The sequence below is a fragment of the Tympanuchus pallidicinctus genome, unplaced genomic scaffold (genome assembly GCF_026119805.1).
Source record: "Tympanuchus pallidicinctus isolate F22 unplaced genomic scaffold, pur_lepc_1.0 scaffold17, whole genome shotgun sequence".
In the NCBI taxonomy this organism is placed as follows: domain Eukaryota; kingdom Metazoa; phylum Chordata; class Aves; order Galliformes; family Phasianidae; genus Tympanuchus; species Tympanuchus pallidicinctus.
Window position 1 is genome coordinate 232,638 of NW_026294690.1, and position 14,325 is coordinate 246,962.

Consider the following 14,325-nt stretch of genomic DNA (forward strand, 5'->3'; position numbering starts at 1 on the left):
AAAGAGCATTACTGATCCTGACAAATACTTACAGATAGAGAAAATAAATGAAGAAGACAGGCATAGAGCACTTGTCTAATGAATTAATAATTCATTAATGCAGCATTAATGCAGTTAGAAACTGCCCTCAATGCTTTATATTTGTTCCTGATAATTTTACAGACAGTGATCAACCACACTGCTTTCGCCTGTGCTGTTTTGTTTTATTGTTGTTTTTTTTTTTTTTTTTGCACTAAGGAGACAACAAACATCTCTTCCTAAAGGCATTACCACTACTCAACGTTTTTTTATATGACTAAATCCCAGGAGAAGAAGATTTCAAACAAATCCTGTGAGCTGTGAGAATCTTCATGGATGTTTTACATTCTGATGCAAAGAGGCTCCTCATGCTCTACAGCAACAGCTGCCGCCTCTCCGCTCTACTACGTGCTGTCATCTCATTGTTCTGCACTGGATCATCCAGATCTCCCCAAAAGTAATGGCACCACTCCAGACACTTCTGAGGACAGAGGAACTGTCAGCAGGAACTTCAGACTCACAAAAGCACTCTAAGAAGGTGGCAGAGGGAGCAGAGCATGCTGAAGGAAAAATTCGAAATTTCAAAGCTTGGTGGCCACAGCTCATTCTTCTCCTTGTGCTGGAGCAACGCTCATCGCCTCACATCGTTTTAAGGCAAAACACAGCTTTTATGTGATTATTTCAATGTAATGCTTTTAAGACACTTCTAGGGCTTCTGATATGACTTTAATGTCTACATACTCATGTTTCTCTTCTTTTCCCTTTCCCTTCTTTTCCACTGACAAATGATACCCACCGCAGCCATTAACGGCTCCTGCTAAGCTGTTCGGTTGGTGGGCAGAACAGGGCTGGTAGATTTGGCTATGCTCAAACACAGCCCACCCTTCTAATAGTATATTTTTTTGGAAAGCACAATGCAAGAATCAGTGGGAAAAATCTCAATGGCATTCAAATAAAACCTTTTTCTTAAAACAAAACAAAATTTAAAAACACCTAAGCAGTATTAAGATCACTATAAAAGGAAATCACACAGTTTTTGAAATTGTGGACACCATTCTTAGTCCGATCCAATTTGGTGAATTAAAAATCATGCTTTGCAGGACCCTAGCATATCAACTTTAATTCACACACTACATTTCTTTCCTTTTTTTTCCTTCTTTTCCTTCCTCTCTGACATAAGAAATTGAACCTCAGCAACTGAGATTATGATGGCAATGCACATTAACTCTGAATGTTAGGTTTTAGTGACATTCCTATATACAGCACAGTAAAATCTAAGCACAGGGACCAGGCATGAGAAGAATGTACTTTAAAGTGAAATTGCAGCTCCCTTCAAATAGCACTATATCAGCTGGATTACAGAGGGCATGTAATGAATTCATGGCTGTGTCTTCTGACTCCATCTGACTCCAGTGGTCAGCACATGCACTGAGTTGCAAATACACTGCTTGGTGCTCCTCAGCTACCAACTCGTGTTTCTCTGCAGCCAAAGAATCAAGCTAATAAATCTCCCATAATGTTTTCTCTTCAAGTCCATTTTGCTGCTGCAAGTAGAGAACACACTTTCGAGGCTTTCTTTGCCACCTACCACACCAACACAGCATATGGCAGGCTTTATCTTGTGTGTCTTGGAAAAACTGAAGCTATTTGATAAGAAGGAATTTGACATAGCTTTAATCTCAGCAGTTCCTGAGCAGCAATATACTTCAAAATAAAGAAATAAAATTAAAAAGGGAGGTGATGGTTAATGCTAGATAACAGTAGACTTTCCTGTGAAAATATCTTTGATTCAACACAAAGATTTCTGTTACAATATAAGACTATCAGATCTAATTAACAGAACCTAGATAACTGTTTTTTCAAAAAGTAGCTGTCAAAATACCAGAAAACAGTAGGGCATGCGCATATTGGTGGGTTCACACATTGGAAAAACTACACTGTATCACAGTCAGAGATAGAAACTGTGGGCACAGATGGCCCTGCCTTCCATTTCAGTGCAGCAGAGGCCTTTTTACGAAGGGAGAAATTGTTACTGTGACACAGAGCCCACAATCCAAACCCCTCCATCCCTCTGAGAATCCTCACATAATTTCTTAGGAAAGAATCCACGTACACAGCTCAGGACTCAGAAGAGGAGCAGCTACATTTATTTTTTGTTAAAGGCAGTATAATTAAATCTAATTCTAGCACTGTGCTCTGAGCACAGCCTTCACAAGGAGTTTATTTCCCACATCCTCCTGACCATTTAAAATGACTCTGGTTGATAATCAAAGTAATCTCATAATAACTCTAACTGCAAGGCTTTTTTAGAAAATCACTACAAGGAAAGTTTTCCACATCAGGGTTGGAGAAGAGTCACCTTCTAACAACGGTTCTTCGCAGTGTCATTTACTAAGAAGATCTGTCTGTGTGCTCAAACAACAACCAACGAGCAAACAAAAAAAGCCAAAACAACAACAGTAAGCCCAACGCAGTGCTATCAAGGATATCTGACTAATTAATTAAATAGAGATTTAAATAGCTCCACCAAACTGAGCTGCTACAGAGAGTAAGGTATTTAACTAAAAGAGAAAACTCATGCCGCATAGTTACACCCTAATTCTGATCCCAAAAAGCTTCTGAAGTGTGACAAGCCTGAAGTTTAGTTGAGCAAGCTTGTTCCTTCGAGGAAGCAGTTTCTCACCCTTGATGCGATGTGACAACAGATCAAGGACATAAGGTGAAATGTTACCCAGGGAGATGGATGAACAACTCAATACAACAACAGGAAAAGACAGAAATACCTTGAATTACCTAAGGTACTGGGGATTCTTCTCTCTGGAAGGGATGAGAGTGTTAGAAAGACATTGGGAGCCAAGGAATTTGATTAGGAAATCAATGAATTGATTTAAATACAAGACTACGATAACACTGGGAACAAAACTGCACTCAAATCATAGCACTACCTTACTTTGGAAGCATCCAGAAGACCCCAAGTTCCTTTTAAGTAATGAACACTGACTGCAAGATTACCTTGGGTGTCAAATGGTAAAAGAAGCATAGAAAGCAATGCTCCAGGAAATCTCAATGAGGTTTACAGAACACAGCAGCAATGTCCTATACTGGAAGATTTTCCCTCTGATAAGCCAATACACAGCCACAGTGACAGACAGTCTGTCTTGCCTTTTCCCAAACTGTATTCATTCTAAAATCAGTAATCAGAACAATGGTTGACCAAGGCAGGTAGTGAGAATGCACTGAGCACAGAAGAGGCTGAGAAATGTTCACAGCAGCAGGGAGCTGGGACACTGGGGCTCCTGGGTTATTGAGAGAGACATTTCCTGGAGGAGGACCGTAGGCTGAGACAGCCCAAGAGGCTCTGGAAAAAGCTGAAGCCAGAGCTGGGAGAGAAGCATGACATCAGAATATGATGGACAGGTGAACGTTCTGAATTCCCTCTGATTAATGCTCAGGCATTTTGAAACTTCCTGTACAAGAGAAGACTGGGCTTTTAGTTATGATCAAAGAAAACTTGGCTTTTGAGCAGAAAGGCATTCGGGGATGCTTCTTCAAAGTCTCTGACTCAACAGCCCTGAGTCACGGATGTGCTCAGCAGGTCTCAGCCAACACAGAGCCAGCATTACGAGCACAGAGCACATCCTGCCTGACCCTGCACTTCACAACATGAATCAGTGTTCTTATTGAAAATATGTAAACAAAGCTTATAGGAGAAAGGTGCCTCACAACAAACTCAAAATGGTACTGTGCTGGCCACCCCGTATCTGTTTTGGTAACTGTCAGAATTGGGAAATAAAACTCTGTTGTAGGACAGAAATCTTCAGAGGCAATTCTAGACTGCACCTATTTAGTGCCAGTGCTTGCTCCTAGAAGGCACAGAGCTATGAAAGCTACCCCATACCACTGATGCATTGTCCATAATTTTATTCTGGCTCCTATGTAGAGGAAGTGATGCATGCAGAACTTCCTTACTGTTATGAACTGCAGCTATGCAGCCAGAGTCTGCACGAGTAGACTAGAATGCTGTGCCTGGATTTCTACAGAATGGTAACTGTCTGTTTACAGGAGACGGAAAGAGAATTTCAGCACATCGAGATCGAAGCGCATCAAATAAAAAGTTAGTCTGAAAATTATTCTCTGTTGCTACTACATACCTCAGCCAATGCTTTGAATGGACTGATGAAATAGCATTGGGCATTTTTTTGCACAGGTAATTTTCCCAATTATCCTAGTTCCTGTGACCAGACAACAGTGACAGGCAACACGTCTAAGCACCTCTGAGAATGGACACTGAAAGAACCTCAGTATTTTCATATAGTTTAAGTAACAAGGTTGCTTGGGAGTGATCTCTGAGTACCTGTACTTGAGTACAGAGTGGCAATAATTGCAGCTGGCCTCCTTAATAGGTTGGCCTCATTTGTGACATGCAACAAGTCTCTTCTGGAACTGTTATGCCCCTGGGCCACGTTGTATTACCGGTATTCTCTCTGTGCTTTTGAAACCATGCAAAGACTGTTCTGCAGGACAGCAGAGCAACACTTTCACAGTTTGAAACAAGAAAGCTGTAGCATGACTAAGTAGAGTGGCCTCAGTGTAGATGGTAAAGTTTGATGGTGAAAAGCTTTAACAATGCTGAAATGCCATTAGGTGCCAAAACTGATACAAACCAGTCAATGTTGCCTTTTGGGAATGACCATTAGAGCAATTACTAATCCTGAACTCAAGCTTTCTGAGTTATCCAGGGAGGAGTACTAAAGCTTGCTTTCCCTGTCTTTCTCTTAGAACAGAAACACGTTAGTTTTCAAGTTAAGGACAATGGTGCCAAAATTAAGACACTGTTACCTTTGTTAACATTGAATCAGCCAACAGCAGTTCACTTATCATGCCCAAACCCATACTAATACTAACGTTAGCATCACTGCTAGTGCTATTTTTTAAAGGTTCACATCTTTTCTGTCCAGATGGAGGCAGAATTGAACACCCTTCTCTTCCTGGCTAGATCTAGACCATTTAGTAAGAGCACAAATTTGGGTATCTTTGTGAAGGATAAAGAGGGATGGTACTGAAAACCACATCTATTTCAGTGTTCCACACTGCCTGACCCTAGAGGATTAAGTTGCCAGGACAACAGTTCATACCAAAGTTGTCTTCCATCTTTTTTTTTTTCACCGGAAACAAAAATGCTTTTCCCAAATTGCTTCTAGCATGTGTGTGAACTCAAGGTGAATCACGATGGAAAGCGTTTATCACCCCTAAGATGTGAAATTCCTGACTGCAATTCGAACACAGTTAAAAGGCAGCATTTCAGAATATTTGGTTAGCTGTAAAAATAATTTAGAAGCATTTCTCTTTTTTTTTTTCTGTTAACATTTAATTGTAACGGTAACAAAACTTAGAAACAGCATCCGCTTCTGCTTAATATATGGGAAAGAAAGAGCCGTGCTCTCCCTCTCAGCACGTCTATAATCACACTACTGTAAGGAAAGAAGAAAAGGAACAGATACATACTGTGAAAAGCGCACACATTCGATCTATCTTCTCTGGATTCCTGGGGCCTCCGTTCTTATTTAACCTCACCATAAATCTCTCACTACAAAGCAAACAGTATTAAAAAAAAATAAATGAGTCTCACTTTAGCATAAAAATACAGCCAGATATATTTTTAATAAAGGATGCAGGAGGCTTTGTTTTTTTTGTTTTTTTTGTTTTTAACTCCTAAAGCATATGAAACAACAGTCATTAATAAAGATAAAATTACATGAAATACCACAGAGAACTTACAAGTCAATACCGTGATATGGAAACACAATGCATGTCAATGATACGATGACATTAAAACAATGTGAATATATATGAAGCATGGGATTTGTACACGTTACAAGTACTTCAGGCGAGGGTAGGACACACTTGCTGAAGCATGTACTGCTTTTGGTAAAGAAAAGCTCATTAAAATCCAATCAGTAGTAGAAGCAATATCTATTGGACAATCTCCACCCACACAGTATTTTTATAAGAAATACGTTAAATCAAACACATAGTGATGCAATTGACTGCAACTGTTCATCAAATTACATGACTTCTACCAGTAAAAAAGTGGAAATGAAGACTGCAAAATACATACTCCTTGCTACTGATGGTAGGACATGGACAAAGATACTGTTTTTTAGCAGAACAGAGAATTTACATATACAAATAAATCAGATGAGCAGTTATTCACTAATGTACAACAAAGTATCAACTAGGTATTTTTTTTCTACAGGTTCATAGAAATAAAGCATGAGCACAGCACATCACAAAGACTTCTAATTACTTTTTCATCATAACACAGATCCATTTGGCCATAGGCTCTATGCTCTAGCAGCCTTTATTTGACTAAACACATTTTCCAGCATAGCTGGCCTGAAGAAGCACGGAGCACAAACGACGTCCTTTGGCAGCTTGCTCCAAAGTTATTTTTCCCAACTGTCAAAATGCCTGGGTTATCACCAACATGGAAACATCTGGTTTCAGTGTTCAGCTACTGATTTGTGTTAACTTTTCTTTTGTAAAGATCCCTCTGTAAAAGGCATCTTCTCACAGGGCACTGATATCAATCACTGGTTACACTGTGTGATCAAACATCTCTCTAGAAGCAAATAAACAACTTATCACTGTTAAGAAACTCATCTGAAAGCGGTGGGATAATTTCACAGAACTTATCCAGGGTATTATTTTTCAGCACAGATTCACAAACATTTCTAGCAGTGTGCAACACACTCATACTGGTACCACCTACGTCATGAGCCTGATGCATCTGAATTCCAAACCAATCCCAGCTCTGCAATTCAAGCCTCACATATTAGTCTTTTTTTTACCACAGCATTATACTGTGAGTTCATTTGGAATAAAGTGAATAAATGCTGACATATTTTCAAGTTGCTGCTTCTGCAGAAACGGTGCCTAATGCTTTAGGCATGGCTCACATATCTTGCTTGCCATCTTTGCTTGTTTATGTACTTCCCTTGCTAAGAAATCCAGACCATGCTCTGTCTGCTCCCCTAATCTCTATGAATTCCACAACTTCTTCCAACAAGAATTTCAATTCATTTGCTGTAGATGCTTATAAACTCTGAGGTTGCTAAAATACCCTGAAGAAACCCATAAGATACAAATATTTGATGATTCCTCACCACCAATGACCTTCTGAGACATCATTTAGTAAGTTAATGTTTTAACAAATGCTTTAGTGACAGAGTAAATCAAATATTTTAATAAATTTTGTGATGTATTAAGTGCAGTACACTATTACATTTTTACATCTTTGGTACATTACGGTAACAGCTGCATTACAGTAACAATATTATGCCTTCATATTTACCTCTAGCTACTGAGCACATAATCACAAAGAATGAAATCAGAATTTTCAAAGTGAGACCTGTTTCCAAAAAAAACACATTAATTATAATAACACACACCAATATGGGTGTTGTCTTTGCAGCACCTGCAGTTCCTGGCATCCAGCTCTGCTTGATGCGATGGATTTCAAGAAAGCAGAGGACAGAATAGTCACGCCCACTGACAGACGGGGGAAATACAACAGGAGGGCACACTTAATGCTGACAATTTCTAAACGGGAACCAGGCTTTATGTCACTAAAATATGAAGTCAGTTTAAGAGACGTTAAATCATAGCCTTTCTCTTTCCAATCTGCTGCAACAAGTGTTAGTATTTCCAACGGTCTGAAAACCAATGCTCAAGGAGACTTTAATTTCAACTAATTCACTTAGTTTTCATCTTTGAGTAGGTTTAATTGTACTTCCTTTCACCTAGAAATTTTGGGAGGCAGCATTATGTTTCTTTTCTGCCATAACTGCAATTAGTACAGCATATACCCTTCATAAAGAAAAGTGCAATTCCTTACAAAACAACAATCACGATTTTCAGAGCTACAAAAGTTACTGTGATAAAATAAACATCGCTCTTCTTTAAACCTGAACTTGAAACAGCACCTGACTGCAGTTTACATATTAAATCCAAATCTGCCACATTCTACTAGTTCAGTGAGCAATTACTATGCCCCATGCATGTTAACCGTGTCCCACTTTTAAGGATTAGAGCACAAAACGCATCAGTGTTAAACAAATAAGATCTCTGGCAAACTGCTCTGTCACTGCTGCTGTTAGGAATGTAATCCAGCCCTCAGCCTGGGGCGCAGCAGAATGCAAAGCCTATGCAGGCAGCAGGAAGAAGGCAGACAACAATCAGCCTACCAGTGAATGGAGCAACAGGAATCACATCTGCAGGGAAAACGTGCTCACAGGTGGAGATGTTTGTCCAACAGTAGTATCAATCAAGGCTGGCTCACTCAGATTTGACTGCAAAGCCCTGGAAGTTATTATCCCCTACGTGTGCCTTGGGGAGGCCACGCCTGGAATGCAGTCACTTCACTGTGGTGGTCACAGCAGCACTCTTTTCTTATTTGAAAGTGTGGCTGAAGTTTGGAAGGGAAACCAAAGCACTAGCAGAGCACCGAGCTCTTCTGTGAGACAAAGAATTAATAATGGAAAGGGAAAATGGAAATTTGATGAAGTAGCCATGACTAAGAGTACCTTCAAATTCTAGGATGAAAACACTGAAAATTCATACTACTGTTCCACATTACATACCAAAAAAAGCTGATTCCCAAATAAAGTTAATATGAGCCTAAGTCAAAACCAGACAAATTGTAACAGTAACTCTCCATATCAAAGGTCCACCTTATCCTAGCACTCAGTGATGTTCAGTAGCGGACAGCTAGGGAAAGAACAGAAGAATAAGGTAAACAAGTAAGTTTGAGAATCACAGCAGCATCTCTAACAGCTCTGGATAAAGTGAGCCCAGGAAAGTGTTCAGGTTGTTATGCTTAAAAGATCCGAGAAACCATTTAAAGAGTTACTATCCAGACAATGAAGGTCAATTTTTACCTACACATCAAAAAATGCACATGCGTGCATTCTATACCATCACTTAAGAACTCATTAAACTGAAATAATTTGAGAAATAACAATGTAAATGCTCTTTTAGTTTCACTGATCTCAATAATGAAAATGCTCATATTTTACATCTCCAGCCAGTTCATATTTTTGAACTTTCAACAAAGGTTTTCTTTGAAAAAAATAATTCAGCAATAGCAACCATTTCATTTTCCTACCTGAAGTTGAACACAACATTGTAAGCTCAGAACCCTGTGCGTGCTGCCCCTCTGACAAGGCAGAGTGAGGGACTGAGGGACTCCCACGTCTGGGAGCTGAGATGGTCTGGTTTTCACAGAATCATCATCTATTTATGCCTGATTCATTACCAGAAGTTGTATTGCTTGGCCTGCTTTCAAAACATTGAAAGGTATACTCTGGAGGCTCATTTGATAATCTATTGCAAAGTTTTTCTCTTCTAACAAATGGAAATGTTTCAGATTTCCCTTTTTCTTCTTACAGCCACAGAGAATAGTTGGGTTGCTGTCCCCATATGCTAGTGCTTTTCAGCAAATGAAGCTGACTGCCATTCTTTCCACCCAATCATCTATCATCCCCTCATTCCAGCACTACCCAGTAACAACCTTTAAATTCCTTCTTTTAATTCCCAGTACTCCCCAGAGCCCTTCTGATCTCTCATCACTGAATGATTAAGGGGACTTTGAGGCAAACAGCACTTGAACTCTGTGGAACACGAGGATGTATCATACTAGGAGGAGATCCCACTGCAAGACAAGACAAGACAAGCAGAAAGACAGCAGTGCTAACAAGCAATCTTAAAAACCTAATCTAGTTCAAGAGCCATTTCTCCTAACCTGCATTTTTGTTTTTCAGCTCCAGGATTTCTCTCATCTTTGATACTCCTGTTTAGGAACAGCTTTTGGAAACCAATTAAAATATCCCACAAAGTCTCCCTACTGCTGATAACGACGTGAGTACATCCTGGCAAACCTTTCACAACATGACATTGTTGACCTGTTTTTCCCGTTAGTCCCCGTTTTACTGCTGCAAATTTATTTCTATATAGAAAGAAACCAGGAATAATCACTCTGTTTCCAACTCATCTGAAGACCCATCGCCTTCAGCTTCAATTCCTTCTTTAGGTAAAGGAAGAGCACACACATTTAAGGTCAAGAAACCTAGCAGGAATTCAATCAATGTATTTCTTATTTTAAGACCTACTTCCTTTGAAGGAGTTCCATCTCCCAGCTGTCTATTCCTCAAAGTTATTCTCTGCACAGAAAGTATGCATGGACATTAAACATTAAAGTTTGGTCAGATCAAAACATCAAATTTGGGTAAAGTGCGTATTGAAATAATTGCTCATCTTTGTACACATAACGCGTTATTTTTACCATAAATACAGCTGCACTAATTGCTTGATGAAAACAAACAAATACTACTCTCTCTTAGCAGAAAACCGCAAGCAAATCACAAGGAAAATGAAAAAAACCACAGTATCTGTCCAGTAAGTGGTGGATTCAGGTATGGAGAGGTTGTGAGCATTTGATGGAATCTGCCAAATAAACCTCTTCCTTCAGCTATTCTGAAAACACACCAAACCAGTTCTTTCCTGCATAAAATCAGAAGTAAGAGATGCACCAAAACACAGAAAAGCATTAATATTTTTCCTTATTGAGTTCAGACCTCAGAAAAGCTGCACCAGTTGCAGCATCTTAAACAAAAGCTTATTTGTTCCTCTCGTTTCTACGTGTGACAAGCAACCTCCAATTACTTTAACTGCAAGATCTCCTCCTCTGTTAACTCACATCATGGTGAAACCACCACTTGTGTAGCAACAACTCAAGTTTTACAATCGCCAGCATGATTAGCAATTGCTAAAGCTATTCAAATACAAGAAACATTGCTCTGATAAGCAGAATCAATTAGCTTCTTGTTCTTTAACTTGAAAGTAAAAAAAAATGAAAGAAGTACAGTGTCTCACTTCTTGGCTTCCTTTAACTGTATGAAAAGCAGGACCATACTGAACTGACATCTGTTTCTGCAAAAAGGAAGGAAGCAATCAGTGGCTTGGGACATTACACGTTCAGCATGAAGGAAGGAGCAAACAGGGACAAAATTTACTGCAGGGTGAGCAAGAGTAGCATTATGCCCATAGGGACCGTCTGGTTTTTAATGTTTTTGTTTGTGAGTTTTTGTTGATTTTTTTCTTCTGCACAATGTGCAAAGATGACAACAAAAGGCCTAGCAGAGAACTCCAAACAGATTAGTAAGCTCCCTGTAGCAGCTCACTGGCAGGCTGAATTAGCATGTGGTTACAAGGCAAAAATCCCGACCACCTATCCCTGCGATAGGTGAATGCACCTATGAATGCGAGTACAGCATTAATAGATGCAGAGTGACTAGACAGTAACAGCCACCTCCTTTCCTCGTATTTATTCCAACAGTTTAAACAATGGTTAAGAGCATGAGACTTAATTTCTCACAAAAATCACTGAATCGTAGAATCACAGAATGGTCTGGGTTGAAAAGGAGCACAGTGCTCATCCAGTTCCAACCCCCTGCTGTGTGCAGGGTCAAAAACCAGCAGACCAGGCTGCCCAGAGCCACATCCAGCCTGGCCTTGAATGCCTGCAGGGATGGGGCATCCACAGCCTCCTTGGGCAACCTGTTCCAGTAATATCTTTTACTCTCATCTTCTAGTGAAATTTAATATGCCTGACAATAAAAAAATAAAATAAATGAGTTGGGAAATAAATATCATCAGTATTTTAAGATGTTATACAAAAGCATAATCATTTCTGTTCCAGATAAAAACTTGAAAATCAATTTTGTGCACTGCAAGCCCAAGTTAATGGCTAGATACCAATACAAATTATTTTGATAAAATGTTAATAGTAGCTCAGCTCACAGCACAGTGTTGCAGTTCAAGTACAAAGATCTCAGGATGAGCACTTTGCTTACTACGATAACAGAAAGCTTGCCAACACTTGCCTTCAAATGCTGCTGTTGTGCTGTGCACACCATACTTCGGGCAGTTTAATTCACCAGTGCAATGAAATGCTGAGTTCTTTCCGTCACTGTGTGTACAAGCTCTCCAAGGACAATATGTTGACCAAGTGAATGGAACTGCATTAGGAACTGCTGGTATATATAGAAAACGGAAGGGTGGGGAATAAAAAATTGAGCAACATTCTCCAAACTGTACAGTTTGCATGTGCCAATATGTGCAGGAACTAACTTGGGAGACGCTTCTCTGCATTGGAGAGCAGAGCAGAAATTACCCAACACTTCAATGCAGCAGCATTGGCTGTTTTTCGTCAGGAAAGTCATTCGACTGAGCTGCCTGTATGGTGGCAGAGAGAAAACCATGGTTGCATTGCCCTGGCTTCCCATTGGTGCTGCAATCTACTTAACAATAGCATTGTGGGGCTTCTCTCATCTCTCTGTGAAACCTTTCATTCCATTTTCTACGTTCCTCAAAATCTAATCATGTTTGTAAACAGAAACACACATAACTACAAGGTAATCAAAGTGGGTTGTGGAGAAAGTATGTGCACACACTGACATCTCAGTCATCCCCTCCTGTCAGAAATACAGCCCTTTCTTTTTCTCAAAATGATTTAAGCAACAAGAGTATTTCCCATGAAGAAAAAGTGTTCATGACACCTAGAAGGCATATGAAGAAAGGAGAAAGTAACACTATAATTGAGAAAAACGTAATTTTGCTTTCTCATAGGAGTTTGTTAAGTATTTTAAAAATGACTTCGAGGTACAATGACAAGAATTTCTAACATAAAGCACCCTATTCATGGAAATATTTCCTATTGTACATATACATGCTGCTATTGTATTTTAAAAGGCAGAACTCTTGATATGATTAAGCAATTTGTTTCCTGTTCATTTAGGAATACTCACCATAAACAGCTTTTCACATTTATTTTCTTTAACTAACCTGTTAAAGTTCCAAAATAGCTAATTTTTGCTCATCTCTTCAGGGAAAAATAAAACAAAAAACTATGGCCTTACAGCTGCTCTGATGCTGACCTAGTAAAGAAATCTCCCAGTGTGTCACTGGAGGAGTCTCCAGGTCTCAGTTTAAGTGTGAGTGCAAGTCAAAGCACATGTACAGAAAGGCACCTGCATCTCCCCATGAACACAGCAGCCACAAATAATGTAAGCCAGAAGCACATACAATAACCTGTGGCACAGCAGCATGTGAGTGAGTGATCCGGAGTCGATAGGGGTCAGTCTTGAAACTCAAGATAGAAAGATCACCTCTGCTGAACTTGGCAAATTGTCTGCACAATGATTCATGGACTATTTAAAAATCCTCCTTTTCAAGCAAGTTCTGATGGGTTTCTTCCTTTTCTTTTTCTTTCTTTCTTTTTTCTTTTTTGTCATCAGCTGCCGTCTCCAGATGACCTGCCATAACCCTGCTTACAAAAACAAGTTAAGTACATGGCCTTGGTTTGTGGAGTGTATTTTATAAAGACATCTTAGAGAAAAGAACACCAAATTTGTGGGGGAAATGAATCAGACTCTGAAAAAACAGCTCCAAGCAACACAGTTTGCTTCCCAGCAAATTCAGGCTTAATGCTCATGAATTATTAAGTTACTTCCTTGGCTAGAAGCCAAGGGGGAAGATGATAGAGCTTACAGTAAGACTGTAACTGCAAACAGTCTTTTCTGTTTCCATGGAAACAGAAATTAGTTAAAATAACTACCTGCCATTTCGCTCACCATACTCAAGGAAAAACGACCCGATGTTACAAAGCTTATTAAAGCTAGCAAGAGAAATGCAGCTAAGTACCAATTACACTCTCCATGGTCACCCATGCCTCTGCCACACCAAACATCTAATGCTGCATTAAGGCTCATTTTGTTACTTACACCATGGAAAGCAGATACTTGTGCTCCTGAAAGGAATCCTCTCCATTAGCTACAAAAAAAGACCAAAACCCAACAACCACCCATGTCTAAAAAAAAAGAGACGTTAGTCATATGGTGTGATTCCTTGGTCCCTGCTGGTGATATTGATTGTGACTGAAGACAGGCAGGCCAGACCCACCTGCCAGTCCGTAGGTATGAAATGCTTGAGCAGAACTGCAGGGAAGAGTTCTCAATCTGGACTACAAGTATTTTAGACAGTATTCTAATAGAGCCTATAACCTGGGAAAAACTAACAGAGCAGGTTTGGAGGTCTAATTCGGAGATAGCTCATTTCACTCTTGCACACAGCAATACCATGACAGAGGCAAAGACCTGCTTGTTAACAACATGCATCCTACTACCTCAGACAGCAAAAGCTTTCCAAGCGCTACGTGCTCATGGTAGGCTTTTGTTCTTCCTGAACATT

At 39.7% G+C, this 14,325-nt stretch overlaps 1 protein-coding gene across 4 annotated transcripts in view; it reads right to left on the reverse strand.

Moving 5' to 3' along the window:
- The window catches only part of DOCK3 (dedicator of cytokinesis 3), a 184,548-nt gene that overhangs the window by 92,527 nt on the left and 77,696 nt on the right, over window positions 1-14,325 (reverse strand). For all 4 annotated transcript variants that reach the window (XM_052678523.1, XM_052678525.1, XM_052678526.1 and 1 more), the window contains exon 10: window positions 5,524-5,605. In XM_052678523.1, the coding sequence (XP_052534483.1) occupies window positions 5,524-5,605 (82 nt within the window). The remainder of the gene's footprint in view (window positions 1-5,523; window positions 5,606-14,325) is intronic.